Genomic DNA, 19,948 nt, shown 5'->3' with positions numbered 1-19,948 from the left:
AAAATTTTCCATACAGAAGTGCATAAATAGTATTATGAGAAGTGTTTGACCATTAAAGTCTGTAGAAATCTGGATAAAATAGCTTTTAATATTGTAATATATACAATATATAATGTAAAAATACCCCCTTTTTTTAAACAAGTTTTTTTACAATGTACATTTACAATATACTATTTTTCCAATACTAAAAATACCTTTTTCAGTTTTTAGTTTTTTGTTTTCCTTAAAGGCCCCAGTAGCTGTCCTGCATGTTGCTTTTATATTACACATTAGTCATAGTGGAAAACTAGTTTTCGACTAGTATTAGAATCAATGCAAATTACATTCATACAATAATTAGTGATTTTATATTACTGTGTGTCAAATCCCTGTTCAGAATAGTTTAGTATTATTTATATTTATCATCATATCAACAGCAAGTTTGGTAAATAAGTGCTTAATGATGGTAAATCATATAAGCTAAATTAGAAACATCCACTGGGGAGCTGACTGGAAAAATCTGTAACTAAGCTTTGTTTCTCAGACTAGCTCACAAGCAGTGATGGTATAGTTACTTTGAAAAAGTAATCCGATTACTGATTACTGATTACTCCTTTAAAAAGTAAAAAAAGTTACTTTATGGATTACTTGATTTTAAAAGTAACTAAGTTACTGTACAAGTTACTTTATTAGTTACTTTCAGCAGCTGCAGACACCACCTCCCGCCGCGGCGCCGCCTTAACTTAAAAACTATAACCAGTTTTGCCAATACTCCCTTTATTGGAAAATGCATTTTTAACAGCAACAATGTATCTCTTATGAAGTCGAAGTTGAACTATTTCCTGAAAAATAAGTTTTTTTAATAAAAATAAAAGACAATTTCTCTTGAATTAACTTAACATAAATTATTTTTTTAATAAAAAATAAAATATGGTCTTTCTTGATTTCACTTAACATAAATACTTGTTTTTATAAAAAAGAAAAATAAAGAAAGTCTTTCTTGACCTGAAATATTTAACACTGTAAATCTTAACATTGAACCTGTTGTTCTCTGCAGGGCAGCAAAGAGTGGTATTATAAAACAAAACCGTGTATATGGTCTAGGCCAGGGATCACATATATGCGGACTGCGGTCCGGGTCCGGACCCAGACGTTGTCCAGTGCGGACCCAAACCAGTAAACTACTGAAAAGTATTTAATTTTGACAGTGTTCATTTAAAGCGTCAGAACTTTTCTTGTCTTTACGGTATACGCGCTCTGCGGCACAAAATCTTCAAACGCTCTCCTCTGCCAATCAGATCTGTGCAGACCGCTGCCCTGGCTAGTGAATTGGGACGCGGCCGGGAAAAAACGCCTTTATAAAGAGATAGGGAGCCCGAGAACTGGCGGAAAAATGAGAACAGGCGGAAACTAAAGACACGCCGAGCGCGAGAGAGAGACAGGGGAGGATTGTAAATGTGACGGGAAAGGGAGCGGTGTGTGTGTCTGTGTGTGTGTGTGAGAGAGAGTGAGGTGGAGAGAGAGAGAGAGTAACGCACAGTGACTTGGATAAGTAACTTTAATCTGATTACTGGATTGGAAATAGTAACGCGTTAGATTACTCGTTACTGAAAAAAAGGGTCAGATTAGAGTAACGCGTTACTAAGTAAGTTACTAAGTTACTGACATCACTGCTCACAAGATACACCTTTACTTCTAAAAAATATTTTTACTGTATTTATGTTGACCTGCATCTGTTTTTAATCTGACCTACAGTTTTAAAAAGCGGAATTACTCTTATATTGGTGAGATTTTAAAGACATGATTAATCAATAATTAAATGAGTTTAAATTATCTAAAAAGGCCTAGTACACAAAAACTGCACATATATCCTGCCACACATGGAGATACAGTATAAGGGATCCCCACACACTAAAAAAACTGCAATCGCTTAGTTGTGTTGCAGCTTTTGGGACACATAAGCGTTTTCTCTTGAGCTTTCCACACTGCTCAAAGTACAGCGTGAACATTACTATGACAAACAACTCTAAGGCACACTAAGTGAAAAGTTAATGTAACCAGCTGAGTCCTCCAAAACCCTGTGGCTCAGCTCAAGCACAGAACCAGTCTGCAGGGACCGCAGAACCACGATTTACTGAATTTAAATTTTAAAAACATTTTAATTGCATTTTGAAAGGTGCTAATTGCCAGTTGCTTGGTCTATTAAACTGGAAGCCTGCAGACAGCTTTTTATCTGATGTGACTGTGACTGAATATACCTGTTAATTATGAGCACATTTAATGTCTAAATGTCAGCTTTCTAAGCGCTGGGTTTGATCCCTGGTGATGCCATTTGTGGCTGATATTCCTAGAGAGCAAAATCAGCCTCGCTTTCTCAAAGTAAGATGACTCTACCTCTCCCTACATTACTGAGTGCAATGCTAGCCAGTGTGGAAGTCTGTGTTAGCTAATGTAACAGAACTGGCAGTTAGTGTTCTCCTCCAAGCGTGTTCAGCTGTCCAATGACTTTGCATTACTGGCAGCTGGCTGACTTCCTGTGACTTGGAGAAAGCACACGCAAGCCTCTCAGCATCTTCCCAGTACTGGTGGCACTGTGTGATTCGGGAAGTCCTAACTACAGAGTGGGAAATGCAACAGAATAAATTGTGGAGATAATTCAGGAAAATAATCTATTTGCTTAAATTTACTGGCAATTCAAATAAGTTAGACTACTACTATAACGGTATAATGAACAAAGTATAAAAATTGCATAAAGTATATTTATATGTCTAGCAATGTTTACACTGATATGCCAAAAGTCTTGGGATAGCAGTACATTGTAAATTAATCATTAAGTGTCACTTCAAGGGACTGCTTGGGGACAACTACATCTGTATAAGTTGTTTATAAAGAGGCTTTGTAAATTATCAGAGCTCAAGTTAAGCTTTATATTGGGTGCCAGATGGAAGGGATATTCCATTTTCATTTAAGTTTACCAGCATATTACATTCCTTGATCCACAGTGTCCCCTGTGCACTAGGAATATGTCATAGAAGGCATTACCACCCATAATGGACAGTGCAGTGAGAGGTAATGATCGTGACCTGTGGTTTCTGGCTAAAATTGTCCATGCTAACTGACAAGTGACTCTGAAAGAAATCACATCTACATTTAATGCAGTAGACCACACATACATATCCTGCAGGTCAATGCAATGCAATGTTCTTTAACTTCCATTAGACATGGAAAAAGTTGCAAACCTCTAATTCCTGTCTCATGACATTTGGCATATCAGTGTAGGCTATATCAGGCTGCAGTATGCTTTGTTTGGATTGGTGAATCAGTTCTTAATGAGCTAATGATGGAATTGATGGATCAAATCCACACTCTGGCTGAGAGCATCCAGAGAAATCTGGAAGCTAGCTTTGTTTCTCTGACTAGCTCATAAAATCTCAACTACTTTCTTCCAAATGAGAAATTCTTGTTCCATTTTTCTTTATTTACGTTTTTTTTGTATTTGTTTTCTGCCTCTGTTCTTCTGATCTTTTTCACAGTTTGAAGGTATGTTATGATAATTAAACGTATCTTATAAATGGCTATGACATCAATAATTTTAGCTGATTATGTTTTTTTTTTAATAAGAAGAGATTATTAAAGTGAATGAGCTGGTATGTCAACAAAGGTTCTATTTTAAATATGTTTTATTTATTTAATGTATATTTTTTATTATTTTTTTATATTATTTCTTTTCATTATTAGTGCCTGAATATTCTTAATAATTAATGGTTGATTGCTTTTAAACCCATAAAAACCCAGACCAAGTTCAGAATATTCATTCAAAAACATTCAAAATTGAATCTGTTAAATTTATTGAGCAGCTCATTACTATTTTTATTTATTATTGTGAAAATAAATTCAAATGTCTTCTGTAAATATTTTAAGGTTAAAATCACACTGTAACACACTATCACAACAAGTAATTTCATAACTTCATCTCTGTGTTGTAGAAATTGAGTCAGAATTGGTAACATATGTAATTTATAACCTTTTAATAGAGCAGAATGTGTTCAAACAGACATTAGGAAGCAAAAAATTTACTTAAAATGAGCTGATTCCCTCTCAAGCAGTAAGTGAGCGCACCAACATTTTGTTAAAAGCGTCACATGATCACAGACTCACACACTTACACACTGTCCTGTGATCCATCGAGGATTTTTAGTATAAGTGAAGGAAAGAGAGGGGGCTGTAAGACATTTTCACATCCTATAAATTATAAAGGGTCTGTGACCTGTGTCACCATAGGCTCTTTTGAGTTAAAAAGGATGTAACTTATTATGCCATTATATTGTCATTCTAGAGTCATTAGAATAAATGCTCTTAAAATGACAATAACATTGTTTATCACAATTATTCTGGGACAAAATACAAATAGTCCAAAACGAATAGTTACTGTGACCGGCCTAGGACAAATACTATTAAAGAATGTACACAGGCACATAAAACCTCTACACAGTACTAGATGTTCCAGACCAATTTGTAAAACACGGTTCTTCAAGCGTGGTCTCGAGGGGCCGGTGTCCAACACAGTTTGGTGATTTCCCTGTTCAGACACGCCTGCTAAACCTAATAATTAAGACAAATCAGGATAATTGAGTCTAAGCAGGGAAATCAGGCTCTCTAGGCCTGGAATTAAAGAGCTGTGATCCAGAGGAGCATCAGTATATAGGAGAGCACTGAGCCAATGATGACATTTAGAGTTTTTATATACAGTACAGTTTTTATATACACTGTATGGACAAAAGTATTGGGATACCTACACATTAGAGGTCCAGAAGGTTTTATAAAACCCAATTCTAAATCCATGAGCATTAATATGGAGTCGGTCTTTCTTTGCAGCTCCTCAGCACACAGACATCCCACTCTATAACTTTATTTGGTCAGTCTTTCCTGGAGAGCAGAGACTGTATGTACTGTTTGTAATTCTGTTGATTTCATATTCCATATAATGTAATGTAATTGTGTAAACTGTGAAAAATGTAAATACACAAATAAATACACAAATAGATTATTAAAATTTACATTGATATGGGCAATAAAGGGTATTTTTAAGCAATATGCTTTAAATTATACATTGTGTTGAAAGTGGCATTAAATACTGCTAAAGTGCATTTTAGTGTATTTTTTTTCCTGTTAGCATTAAGATGTACACAATATGTGCATTAATATGCAAAGTAGTACATTTACAATACTCAGTACTTTAAATGTATTAAAAAGGTGTTTAAATACACACTACTTAAAGTCAGAAGAAGTTGTATAAAAAAACAATCAAAAGCACAACTTGCTTTCATGTTGTGTTTAAATATAGCTTAATTACAACTGGAATATACTTAAGTTGCCATAAGTTGTTCCAAAATAGTGCATTTAGTATATATATTTAATTAAATATTATATATATATATATATAATGTATATATAATTTTTATAAAGTTTGTGGCTTTCTATGTTAAGTACACTTTTAAAAAATATATCCTTAAATACACTTACAATAATCCAGTGGGCTGTGTAGGAGTGCTGATAATGTGTCCAATAGCATCCTACATATTTTAAGGATATACCAAGGATAGGTCGTGTGATGCATCTGGCCATGGCGTAGTATCTGCTATTCAGATGGCAGCAGTATATGGATGAGCATGGTCTTGTTGGAATGGATTACTGGACTGTGTGTTTTCCGAAAATGCAGGGCAGCAAGTTGGGCTGTTAGAGTGCCTGTAATGAAGACCAAACTGATCTGGCATGGTCTGAAGTTGGACCCCACACCATGATACCATGGAGTTTGTAAAAACAATCCGCTGATATTATCTTGTTATTGAAGATGTCCTGTGGCCATTCTGGGCCCCAGCCTTTTTTGTCACAATGAGTGTATGCACTTAGGTAAGGTTAAAATCTGAGCACTACTTCTTTAGATCAGGTGCAGGACCGAACGACAAAAGGTCCTTAAACTAGAGCTCCTAATCATCTATTTAGATTATGCTGTTTCGAGTACTGCTCCAGAGCGGGCATACAAATGAGTGACAACAACTGCGCATCAGCTAGCATCATTAAAATAACCCAGCGCTCATCCACTTAATAATGGATGTAATCTATAAAAACAAGGGGGTTGCACCATAAAACCAAGCTGCTCTTTTGCCCTCTGAAACTGTTCCACTGCCAACTAGCGGGTGTCTTAGGAGAGCCTGGCAAAAGTCCCGGCGCAATCTGAAGAGACAGCCAAGAGGAGTAGCCCAAACCCAACACCCACTCAGATTCCACTGTGATGCACGTACACACACGTACCCCGCTCACACACAAAAACACACACACAGGCACACACACGCAGGCACACATCACTTAACACATTGTGTTTCATGATGCAGTAGCTCCAGAAGCACAGGCAAGAACAAAACATTTCGCTCTGAATGATGCTGATGAACAAAACAGCCTTGACGAAACCGCAAAACATTCATAGCAAAGTATCAAGGTCCTTCTTTAGTGAAATTCTATGGCTGGCGCCTGGAGACTGCGAAACAATCTCTCCCTGCAGCATCATGAAAACCATTCCTTTAGAAATGAGGTGAAAAGATTTAAAGCTACCGGCACGAAGCGCTCAACTCGCACAGCTAAACATTCGAAATCTGATGACCTCATCAACACCAGTTTATTTTTTTTTTTATGTTAGCCAGTGCTGCTTTCTGGAATCGTGTTCTATTGAAACATCTTCATGATTGAAAGTGGACCTCATGTCTGCTTCACGAACAAAACTACTAAAATCTAGATGAAAAAAGATAACCTCAGACAACCACTAGAGCGTTCACAGACTGCATTCTATTAAAATATATTAATATTTAAAATGCGCTTTTAAGAACACCTCTTTTTGTATTGCTTTTTGAGATTATGCTCTAGCTTTGATAAAACATTTTTTTATTTTTTTATACTTCAACACAGTGTTTGCTCCACATCATATAATCACAACTGTTCCCAGAAAATGTATCCCTAAAAAACATTTAAACATCTCAAGCAAGATAGTAAAAGCATAATCACTGCTGCTCCTGCAATGGCAGTCTATCTTAATACTTACATGATGACCTTATGAACCCTCTTACTACTGTTTTTTGAGATTGTACTTTAGCTCTTCTACAATATATACATTTAGAACTCCACAAAAAAAACAAGCAAACAAACAAAAAAAAAGATCTTAAACAACTTCACTCATTTATGATTTCTGGGACTGCATTCTATTGAAACAGCTTCATGTTTTAAAGTGGATTTCAGGACTGCCTGTTTGAAACAGAAACAACCCTTTTCTGCTTTCTGGAACTGTTTTATACTGGAACATCTCTAATATTTGAAAGCTTGTGAACACCTCTCTGGCTCAAGAAATGACAGCTTCTTGCTCATTCTGGGATTGCACTCTATTAAAATATATTAATATTCAAAAGGCGTCCAGATGAACATTTCTTTAGTAATGCTTTTTGTGATTGTGCGCTGGCTCTACTGAAATACCTAAATACTCAAAAATATTCAGAAGTTTAAAAAGCTGCTAAAATCATAGTTACTGCTGTTCTTTTAAAATGGACCCCATATTTTGTGCAACAAAAATAAATACTGTATATTTATATTTAAAAAAAGCTTACGTTATGAATATTTCCGTTGCTAAAGAAATGACAGCTACTGGATTTTTAACTAAAATGCATTGATATTCAAAAGCAGACCTCATAGACACTTTAATACTGTGCTTTTTGCTCTACTGAAACAACAACACAGCTACAAATTCATTGACACTACTGTTCTTAAAACAACAATCTGTTTTCTAATTATATTAATGGTAGTCACTAATGCCTGTCTGGGATTGTATTCTATTAAAATGGCTTCATATTTTAAGGTGGACTGTCTGTTTGCAGAGAAACCCAAATCCCTGGTGCTTTCAGACTCTGTATCTCGCAGAAACACCTTAAAATGTGAAAGTCCACCTTGCACACACCTCTCTGGCTCAAGATATGACAGATACTAGTGCTATCTGGGGTGGTATTCTATCAAAGTACATTAACAGTCAAAAAGCATCCACCTTTTTTAATAATGCTTTAGTGCTATACTATATAAATTGTAAAGACCTAGAAGCACAGTCACTGATGTTCCTTGGACAATAATCTGATAACATATGTTGATATTTGAAAGTTGGACTTAAGCACCCTGAATTTACTCAAAGAAACACAGTCGTGTGTGGTTTCTGTGATTCATATCTAAGATTGTGTTCTGCTAAAACATCCTTAAATTCATAGCTGACCTGAAATTGTTCAACAAAAAGATAAAAAGAATCTTGATAAAACTAATTTTTCTCATTCAAGCTACTTGTGTTCCCGAGATCGCATTCTAGTTAAATTCTACAAAATTTAAAAGTTAAACTCAGAACACCTCTTTTGTGCTAAAATACTCAAGATAATTAGTGTCTTGCCTGGGTTGCACGCTATTAAAATATCATGTTCCAAATGAATGCTCCAGAGATGACCTCCTGAACGTCTCTTTTGCTTCAACAATATACAACAACTAGTGATTTCTAGCATTTTCTTTTACCAAAATATCTTAATACTACAAAGTAGAGCTTATAAACTCCTATTGATCTAAAAAAAACAACAACCTCTGCTGAACTTCAGCTTGATTTCCAAAACTTGACCGTATGTTTGCTATAAATTAACAGCCTCAAGAGTTTCAGAAACTACAGCCTCAAAAATACCCAGTCAGTTGCATTGCTGAAATATCTTAATGTTTAAAACTTGACCTCACGTTTACTGGAATTTTGTTTAATTAAAATAGTTTAAATTTTAGAAGCTGACACATGCTTAGCTTAAAAATACCCAAAACCCTTACTGGAATTGTGAATTATTTAAATTAGAGCTGGATGAGGTGGCCAACATTTAAATCACAGTATATTTCTTACTTTTTGTTGATACGATTAAATTCTGATAAAAACCAGAGAAAACAACTTAAATTCATCTCAATTTAAAAGTGAACCTTATTTTTATGACATATTTATGACAACTTTTTTAGTAAAAATAAACTCAGTAAACTCAAATAAACTCAAAATAAAACCACAGTCTCAAGTGAGTTCTGTTAACATTTGTAAATATTCAGAAGTCAACCCCATTGAATGTGTGTTCACCTCACAAAACACAGCCAGTAGTGCTTTCTGTACTTGTGTTAAAAATTTACTTCAATAATCCCATAGTCTCCCATAGTGCTGTCCAGAATCGCGTTTTACTGAAACACCTAAAAATAAAAAAATTGACCTCTTTTGCTTTAATAAATGACAACTAAAAAATCCTAATACAATGCTGACCTTGTAAACACCTGTTTAGCTCAAAAATATATCCAGTCTCTTTTGTTTCCAGGGAATTATTTCTAATAATACTGAAAAGTCAAGTTCACAAACACCTTCTTGACCTTCTCACCTTTTCAAAAAACAACAGCCACTCTTTTTTCTGACTCTGTGGCACAATGCATTTCAATCCTCAGGTCAGAAAAGCAAACACAGTACTGCAAGTACCATAAACCAGAACAGTCTGTCTTAAAAAACCTATAGTCTCAAGTGATTTCCGGAACTGTGTTCCATTGAAACCTCTCCTGAACATTGCTTTTACCTTAAAAAGCAACAGCCCCTAATGATGTCTGGCACTGGCTTCTACCAAAACATCCTAAACCTTGAAAGTTTTTATTATGAATGCCTGATTAGCTTAAAAAAACAACAAAAACTAGAGCTAACTGGGATTGTGTTCTGCTAAAACAACCTGTTGTTTTACAGCTGACCTCATGTTTGCTTAGTAAAACCAAAGTCTCAAGAGTTTTCTGGATTTGTGTTGTATTAAAATACTTTAATACTCCAAATTTCAATCTCCTGGGAATAAATTCCATTATTACTGTCAATAAAGTCAACATCACAAACATCAAACCTTCTTCACCCAAAAAAACAACAGCCACTCTTTTTTCTCACCCTGCAGCACAATGCATTTCAATCCTCAGGTTGAGGAGAAGCACACCACATAGTACCATTAAGCAGAACAGTTTGTCGCCATAACAGATAGAGTCAACAGCAACAGTCCTATTCCTCAGGAGGCTTTCAGGAGCCATATGCGATGCAGCCATTAACTCTCACCCACCTCATTGTCCCGCTCCATCTCCAGTCCAGCCTCCCTCAGGTTCGCCTCAAATTCCTCTCGGATCATGAGCTTTTCTCCCTCAGCCGGGTCAGCAGGTCCCACGTCCAGCACCACCTCCGCATGCTCTTCCTTGACCCCCTCGGGCTCTTTGCTGCCCACTCGGGGGAAGCTGCCATTGGAGATGACGGAGAGCCGGTGCTGGCCAGGTGAGTCGTGGACTGAGGACGGCCGCCGGTACTGGTAGACCAGCACATAGTCCACTTTCCTTTTCCCGTCGGCAAAGTAAAGCCCTTTGCCGGGCTCGTGCCCCGGGTCCATGAAGTTGTTGACCACCTGTAAAAGCGCCAACAGGGAAACACAATGAACAGAGGAGCCTGATGCTCAGTGCTTCATCGCCTGCATATCAAATTCTCATGAAGAGGAACGGGCTGGGGTGGGCTGGGGTAGGGGGGAGCAATGACAGGCGTGGATGTAGGTCAGACTATTGCTTCTTAATTTGGCTGCTCTCAATACATTTAATTTTAGAAACCAAAGACGAGGAGAGTGCCACTTTTCTCGTGCTGAAGGTGTGGGAGCTGGCACCTGGCGAGATGTTCAGAGATGTGTTTAGCTAGAAGTCAAGTCTCGAACAGTTAGGACTGAAAATAATAATTATTATTATGGTAGACATTTAGAGTAGTAGAGTATCTACTAAATAATCAAAACAATGAATACATTTTAATGATTATTTTTTTGATTAGTCAATTAGTCATAGATTATTTTTGTCATTCCCCACATCATGATTCCTGCTATTAGAGCTGCAATGAATGCTTATTTTAGTAGTAGACTAATCTGTTGATTTATATTTTTGACAATTTGCTTAGTCAATGATTTTTTTTGTCATGTACTCCATCAGTTTAACTCTTAAGGTTCTAGGCCAATTTCGTAGAATATTTTGACAGTTGGATGCATTTGTGTCAAATAAATAATAATTAAAAGTATTTAGGAAACAATGCAATCACACAATATGCTACATTCAGGAGATGGTAGGATACTGTCTTTATTGAGATGTAAAAATTATCTAAAAAAATAATTTAGATATTTGTATGAATTTTACCAAGTTCAGACAATGTGATATTTTAAAACAATTGGTGTTTTTTTAATTCCTTAACAAATGATTAACATTTCAACACTTAAAATTCAATTCAACAAATCTATATAATCAACACTTTCGATTATGTCAACTAATCATTTCAACCCTTGTTCAGGTAATGTGATGTAACCCTCAGGAAATCCAATTTCCAGCACCACAGCAGGTGCATTTATCCTCCTTTACATATGAACAACATTTAAAACTGAACATAACACTACAATTCCCACACAACAAATGTTTATAACTAACAATATACCAAATATCTTGAATCACAACTAATGGTCGCAGCCCTGGTTGAGGTTATATGACCTAACCCTCACAAAACCACAGTTCCAGCACCACAGCAGGTGGAATAGAAGCTGCTTGAAGAGAATACTCACAGGTATCTTGTCATCCCTTGAAGGATGCAGCATGTTTGAGCTCTTGAAGGGAAGCCAGAGATAGAGAGATAGAGAGACAGATAGAGATGCAGAGAGAAATGGAAAGAAAGAAATAAAGAAAGAGAGAGAGGAAGAGAGAGAGAGAGAGAGAGATAGAGGAAGGGTAGTTGAGACAACCAGTTGAATCCCTCGACCAGTTGCCGCTGCCAGTGGCTTTATTCACAGCATTTCCACACCCCAGTGAGCTCGAGCGCAGCAGCACAGCCAACCGTCCTCATCCTCAAAGCGCTTCATTTACGAGGCGGCAGCGCGCGACACTCCAGCCCATCCGCCGATCCGCCGCCCGCCTGCGTGCGCTGTGCGCTGTTCTCTGCCTCGCGCGCTCTGCCAGCCAGTTGACTAGGAGCCGAGCGCGCGCACCTACGGATCTCCATAGAAACTCGGGATTCGTCACTCGCTCGTTCCGGGAATCGGGGGACACCTGTGCGCGCGGAGCGGCGCCGGTAACGGGCGCTGGCGGGAACGCAGGAGTTAGGGAACGGATGAAGATTTGAGTTTTTTAGGCGCAAAAATGCGCGATAAACGATAAACGGGCACGAGCGCAGCCGCTCGAGTCGCTAATTAGTCTGGAATACAGATTAGCAGAAGTGGCTAATTGTGGTGCGTGCGCTTCACGCACAATTCTGATTTATTTATCGGATTTATCAACAATACTGACAGATTACTGTTGCATGAATAGGACACACTTTAAAAAGCACACTGTGAAATGTACAGTAACCTGCTCTAAACAGCACCTACATTGAGGGTTCATTATATCAGTGCTGTAATAAACAGACATTTGTTACACTGTAAAAGTATCTGTAAATTAACAGCAAGTGTAAAAAGTCCTTTTTTGTGAAACAACTTTGCATTATTGATATAAATAAGCTTATGCCTCTTATAAATTCCCTCTGGGGTAGTGGTTGGTGAGCTGTGAACCTCTGTGGTAAAATAGCCTAAATATAACTAGCTAAGCTAAGCAACCTATTATAATTAACATAAATTACTAAATTATAAAGCTTTAAATATAATTTTTTATTGTAACTAGCTTTTTCAGGCTTTCACCCGCACAAGTTTTGTGGGTTTTTAATGGCTTGCTAGCTGGCTACACAAGTAAGCTAGTAAGCTAAACTACCTGCTGAGCAAAGTTGCTTCTTTACTTTAAGAGTAGCAGCTAGTTAAACTTGGTATAGTGTAAACAGGCTGTAAAAATGAGTCATGTTCATTTTTCCAGGTTTCACCTGTCTAATTAGCTATTGTCATACATTTTGTGTGTAATTTTTTATAGCCACCAAGCAGGTAGCCTGATAGCTAGCTAATTGTGCTGCACCTGCTGCACACATAATTCTGATTTACCCTGTTTGTACCTATCATATTTTGTATAAATTATAATAGAATTATAATTATAAACCATCTAATATGATTTTTTAGGCTTTCACCATCACAATTGTTGTTGGTTTTAATGGCTTGCTAGCTGGCTAGCCACTGTGAAGTTAACTAGCTAGCTCAGCTAGCTTAGTAAGCTAACCTACATGCTGAGTAGGTTTCACCTGCCTAATTAGCCACTGAGCTTCCAAACTAATATTAACAGTTAAGAGTAGTAGTTAGGTAGCTATAGGTGTGAGCATGTGAGAATCTGTCATTGTTTCATGTTTGCCCTCCTTATTAGCTATTGTAAACTAATTTAGTACTTGCCTCTGAAATCCCTGTTTAAGCGCCTGTAGATCCTGATTAACTGTTGTTTAACTCTCAGACTGTGATGTAGATTATGTCAAGCCCTTTTACCCCAAGATGACACTGATATAAGTAAAAACTCTTATTTTACTTGTAAAAATATCAGCCCTACAGATCTATAAAAACAAAGAAATTTCAATAAACATAATCAGAATTCTCTTTCCCTAAAAAACAAAAGACTTCCAACTAAACAGAAATCATATTCACTTTTTATTTCCTGTCATACATGCATACACCCTGCCATCGTACGTTGCACTACAGGGTGGACATTTTTGCCTAGCATTTATTTTTTTAAAAAAGTGGTTGTACATCTTGAATCTAAAAATTAATTCCTGGGACATTTTACCACAACAGGGTAAACAGCTTAAGCTTTACCCAAGCTAAGTATGAAGACAACATGCATGATCCACAAATAGTATGAAATATTTTAACTGTTTTTTTTTTTAGCTAACTAGATAGCAAATATTCTTCTATAGCAAATAAAGCAGGTCATGTTTGACCTAACTCTTTATTATACAGTAACTGCAACAAAAAATACCAACTGAGTCATTTTGACCCACTTTTGCATCTATGGGTGCATCCAGGATGTCTGAATGCATAGGGCATATGTAAGTAGCTTTTTATTTTGGGAAATAGCTAAATCAATTATTTTTAAAAACACGCAATTAAGTAGCCATTATTTAAACAATATTGTGTTACTTAACTAATTATTCAACTTAACCTGGCAGCACTGCAGACATATCAAAGACACATCCTTCACACATAAAAAATGCACAAGAAGTACATTCAAGTAAAGGATAACATCCCTCTATATTTGTAATAATGCAATCAGGGTGACAGGATGGACAGTTTTAGTTTTGATTATCTATGATCTATATCACATGCATGAAAGTGAACATATAAAATGGGTTACCTCTCACTGTGGCGTAGGGGTGGGCAATATTATATCGTGACACAGAAATATCATGATATAAAAATCCATATCGTGATAATAGGGCTGTTCTGTCTTAAAAGTAGTCTATTATTTACTGTGAAGCTTTAAGTGTATTTATTGTATAATTGTTTTAGTTTGCAGTTTATGTGCATGCACTAAATATTCTGCAATATTATTTGCTGCATTATATTATTTTATGCTATATTATTTATTTTGCCACATTATGATTATACTGTTATACTATTATACTATATTCCTGAAATGAATTAATTATTTTAGTATTCCTATATCGCCAAGTATATCGTTATTGCAAAAATACCCTGAAATATCGTGATATTATTTTAGAGCCATATCGCCCACCCCTACTGTGGCGTATAGCTTTTATTTTATGCCTAGGACCCCAAAAAGAGATGAACAGAGACTTACTAATTCAACATGCAGGATAAAAAAAGATTTTACTACAGGAAGCTCAATACAACTCACGTTTCACTCATTAATATTTAGTAACTAATTAATTTTTGGTTTAATCTCACTCTGAGAGCATGTGCACTGCTTTAGGCTGGTCAGTCCTCTGACTTTGGAGCTTTATCACCTTATTATCATCTAATTTTAGACAAAGACTGACTAAAACAGAGATAAATAGCTCCTCTAATAACATAATACACTTCAGGTCTTGTGCTGATAGATGTAGTATGCTTGATGAAGTACAATTTCCACTGCAGTTCCATGAGGTTTTCAGCATTTACTTACTATACCTGATAATGCAGCAGCCTAATTTTAGAAAAGGACGTTTTGTCGTATAGCATTTACCACATACATATATTGCCAGCTGGATATTTCAGTAGATATATTAATCACTTAAAAAATGATTAGTCCTTCTGTTTTCAAGTAGTCCTTCTGTTTCCCTGCATACTTATTTGTTATGATTTCACCCTGTTCTTAAACAGGCCATCATAGAGCAGGTATTATTTGGGCAGTGGGACATTAAGTTTTATTGTGTGTTTTAGTGGATTAGACACAGCAGTGCTGCTGGAGTTTTTAAACACCTCCTGTGGGCAGCACCGATGAATAACTAGAAGATGACCAACACATACTGTGCAGCAACAGATGTGCTTTTGTCTTCACCTTTAAATCTGCAAGGTGGAGTGTGTAATAGAGTGGAGAGTGAGTGAACACAGTGTTTAAAAACTCCTATGTGATCCCCTCATACCAGCACAACCCACACTAACACACCAGTGCCATGTCTAATTAAATAAGCGCTTAAATTATTTGTTTTTAATTAAGTATTCTAAATGATATACATTAGCATTATCACTGTCAACCAAAAAACATGTAATTCCAGAACAACAATTTTATTTTCTTATCCTTTGGTGGAAGTCAATGAAAAAAAATTGTATTCCAAGTCATTCTAATGCTTTTCTATTGGTCCAGTCATGATACAGAATTCCACATTTATTTAATTGTTTATTTGGGTAGTAAGCATGTTTTTGACCCTCTAATATGATCTAGATTGAGGAGAAACAAAGAATTTTCAGGCCTAGAAAACTAGGCCTAAAGTTCTCCATTTGGTAGAGTTTTCAAATGAGGCCGAATTTTCTCGTAACGAAGTTTCAGATGCAGTAGATGGGTAAGTCTGCCAGTCTGGGACACAGCCAGAACATGACCTAAGACAGCCTTGGCAGAATGACATGGATTACACGATTCATCTATTCTGGGATAAATCTTAGCCTTACTATAATGGATACGGTTGAAAGGCTGGAACTGAATGAGTCCTCTTAACTCTGACTAAGTACTTAAAGCACTCTCCAGGGTTGTGTCAGGTAGCTCAGCTCTACTCAGCTATTCTCAATCTGGACATTTCACAGGTTGTATATGGCACAAGTTTCCTTATCTGAACTTTTTGTATGTAGATAAATTACCAAGTCTGATATTTTGTCTCATTTGTTGATGTGGTTCTTCTAATCTACTTTTAAGGCCTGTGGAAAATTTTTATGAAGTTTTAGGTCAAATTCATGCAGAACATGAAAAATTCTAAAGGTTCACAAACTCATTGTAATGCATGTTTGAAATACTTGAGTATTGGAATGCAACATATGCTAGAGGTGGGCGATACTGGGAATTTTGGTATCGATATGATACCAAGTAAATGCAGGGCCAGTATTGCCGATATTGAAACTGATACTTTTTAATATTTTAAGCTTCCAAAGGATCCAAAGGATCCAAACGACCTAGGATAAAATTTTGCCAAACATTGTATGTGACAACAAAATACTTCATCACAATCAACATTTTTATTTAGAAACAATAAAACAGTAATAAAACAAAGTTTGCCTTAACATTAAGAAAATAAATATTTTCTTCATGTTTTGTAGTTCTTTTTTTTTGTTTGTTTCTTTTTTAAAATAGAATTTTTCTTAGGAAAAACAATTTAAAAATAAGGAATTTCCTTCTTTTTAGTGCAATTCTGTGTTTCCAGAAAGGGGGGGCTGGTTTGGGGGCGCAGCACTACTCTTACAGAGAGTAGACTTTGATGAATCCGCGTGTGCAGCAGTCAGTGCGTGCGGGAGAGAAAACAAGCTTGAGTATCGACCTTTTTACCAGCATTGGTATCGATATTATCAATATTTGGACTGATTTGCCCATCTCTAACATATGCAGCTGAAGTTAATGTCAGGCAAGAACAGGAGGTCACAAAAGCACACAAAGAATGCATATTGAGAAACAACCATTATGTCATTGGTATAAGGTTGCTTTGAATAAGGATGAGTGTGAACTGGTCTGTCCATCTCTGCTGTGCTGGCAAGACTTTCAGGCACTACATTTTAGATTGTTTGTAAGCCATACTGCTGTCAATACTGGATATCTCTCTAATGACCTGGAGGAAAGGGCAATGGTAAAAGTCTCTCCAAGGCAGGTTTAGAAATGTATGCTACAGAACTCAGGGGTTTTACTTTAGAAGCCCAATTCTTCACACCAAAAACAACATAGAGCAGGTATTTACTCCCCCTTAGTTCACCCAACCTTCACACTTGTGCATGCTTTTTACTGTACAAGTTAACTCTTATTTTCTGAATATAAATACAACATACTGTATAACTATAAAAATCGATGCAGTACAATTCTAACACTACCAAAGCAACAATGAAAGTCACTTACAGAACGTCGTCGGTCCTCAATGAAGGTGTAAGGGTCATCAAAGGTATAGTTGACCGGATCAAATCCCATTCCAGAAAGTTCCCTGGCTATGCTGTATAGCCGGTCGCTATGTATGGAGGATGACTCACTCATGGCCATGCTCACCTTCATCTGGCCCATCATGTTATTCCATGCCTCTGCTGAGTACAAATTATAAGATTTAGTAAAGAAGAGATCTAATTTAATTTATTTTAATTTCATTTTTTTATAAGAATGAACTGTGTTTTACATCCCTACTACTATTTCTTCTACAATGAATTCAGACCTTTAATATTTTATATAGCCTAATATCCCGTAATGAAAAGGTAAAAACATATATATTTTTATTTTGCATATTATTTATCAGCAGTACCTAAAACATAAAACAAAGCATTGACATAAGTCAAAAAAGTGACCAGTCCCTCTGTCCCAGCTGCTGAAAAACACCCTAACTGCATGATGCTGCCACCACCATGCTTCACTGTCGGGATGGTATTGGGCAGAAGATAAGAAGTGCCTAGTTTCCTCCAGTCATTACATTTAGAATTAGGGCAAAAAGATCAAACCCTTTATTTATCAGACAAGAGAATATTGTTTCTCAGAGTCTGATAGTCCTTTATGTGCTTTTTTACAAGCTCTACAGAAGGTTTTGAACATCTTACTAAGGTCAGGCTTCTGTGTGGTCACTTTGCTACACTGGACTGCTTCAAAACTAGTTAATCTGCTGGACGTTTCTCTTATCTACACACAAGACAGGATCTTTGGAGCTCACGAGTAACCATTGGGTTCTTGTTCACCTCTCTTACCAAGGCCCTTTTCCTCTGATTTCTTAGTTTGGTGTGGGGAGGGAAAGCCCTAGAAAGAGTCCTGTTACTTAAGACTTCTTTCAGTTTATTTCAATAATGGAAGCCACTGAGCTCTTGGGAACTTTCAGTGTAGTAGACTTTTTTTGCATAGCTTGTTCAGATCTGTGCTTCCACAGTCTTTCTAAGACAATTAATCAACTGAATTTATCACAGATGGATATTTACCTCATGTATAATTAGTTCATGCAAAAATTTATCTTTTCTTGCTAATTAAAGTAGGAAAAAAAATCTGTCCATTCTTATTATATGGTATTGTGTGTAGAATGAGAATGGGAAAGAAACAGAACCACAACATTACTAAATAGGAAAAAAGTCCTTAGTGTATCAGTATCAGGTTTTCATTAAGAATACAGCTTTTCCTCAACCCTCTCAAAGTCTCTGAAAACCATCCACATAGCATGATGCTACCACCACCATGCTTCACTGCTGGGATTGTATTGGGCAGGAGATGAGTAGTATATGGATTTCTGCAGACATGATGCTTAGAGTTGAGGCTAAAAAGTTTAATTTCAAGAGTAAGAGCAAAGGGCCTGGATCTAAGAGAAATTCAAGTTTTTACTTATTTTACAGTACCAGTCAAAAGTTTAGACACACAATGTTTTTACTGAAGTCAATCAGACTATGAAGGAACACATGAGAAATTATATAGTAAGTGTAAAAATTAAACAAACCAAAATACTATAGCATTTAACATTAGGAATAGCTTATATGTTAGCTCTTATCCAGGGTGCTGTTAGCTTGATGTTTCTGAAGCTGGTAACCCTGTGCAACAGAAGTAACTCTTGGTCTTCCTTTCTTGGGGTAGTCCTGATGAGAGCCAGTTTCATCATAATCAATGTTTTAATGGTTCGCGACTGCACTTGAGGATACTTTCGATAAGTTCTTGAAATTTTTGAAAATTGACTGATCTTTGTTCCTTAAACTGTTATTTTAGTAGTCCTTTCCACAATATGGATTAGAACATATAAACTCAAATAGGGCTAATGACTTATATCAACTCTACCTCTTCACAACACAAGAAATTGAAGCAATTACTCTTGACAATGCCCAAGTTCAAACTTTTGACTGGTACTGTATTGCTAAAATTCAATTTTCACCTTGTCATTATGTGGTATTGAGTGCAGAATGTTAGGGAAACGTGTTGTTGGGGATTGTTGTGGTTCTATGTGCTGGGTTTTCAGCACCATGGACAGAAGCCTTAAAGGTTCCTTTCGAACTTTTGAATGAATCACTCTGAAACACGGAGTTAATTAACAAATAACTGAGACTGAGAGAGAAACTTAGTTTAAATCAAATTTAAACCAAATTTATGGCTGTTGGCTGTAGACATTTATTTCACATTTGTATATTATTTTATATATTGTTAGCTACTGATGTGAAGCTAAGAATTAATTTCAAGCACTAAAACAATAAAACAATAAAAAAATAAAATTGCATATAATATTTTTTACAAGATATATGATTTTAAAAATTCGGTTTAAGACCAGATATTCTCTTTATACTTCCTCCAGGTCACTTTTTTCCTCATTATTACAGTCGAGACC

At 36.3% G+C, this 19,948-nt stretch overlaps 1 protein-coding gene across 5 annotated transcripts in view; it reads right to left on the bottom strand.

Annotated features, from left to right (window-relative positions):
• Positions 1-19,948, bottom strand: part of ano2b (anoctamin 2b) — a 103,865-nt gene that overhangs the window by 83,233 nt on the left and 684 nt on the right. For 2 of the 5 annotated variants that reach the window (XM_049473424.1, XM_022671292.2), the window contains exons 2-3: positions 17,521-17,699; positions 10,146-10,478 (exon numbers count right to left, since the gene is read on the bottom strand). In XM_049473424.1, coding sequence (XP_049329381.1) covers positions 10,146-10,478; positions 17,521-17,699 — 512 coding nt within the window. Of the gene's footprint in view, positions 1-10,145; positions 10,479-11,657; positions 12,638-17,520; positions 17,700-19,948 lie in introns of those variants that run through there. The other 3 variants (XM_022671293.2, XM_022671291.2, XM_007252732.4) reach the window with 3 other exon arrangements.

This window comes from Astyanax mexicanus, chromosome 2, assembly GCF_023375975.1.
Source record: "Astyanax mexicanus isolate ESR-SI-001 chromosome 2, AstMex3_surface, whole genome shotgun sequence".
NCBI lineage: Eukaryota > Metazoa > Chordata > Actinopteri > Characiformes > Acestrorhamphidae > Astyanax > Astyanax mexicanus.
The sequence above is the reverse complement of the archived record's forward strand: the minus strand, read 5'-3'. Positions and strand labels throughout refer to the sequence as shown.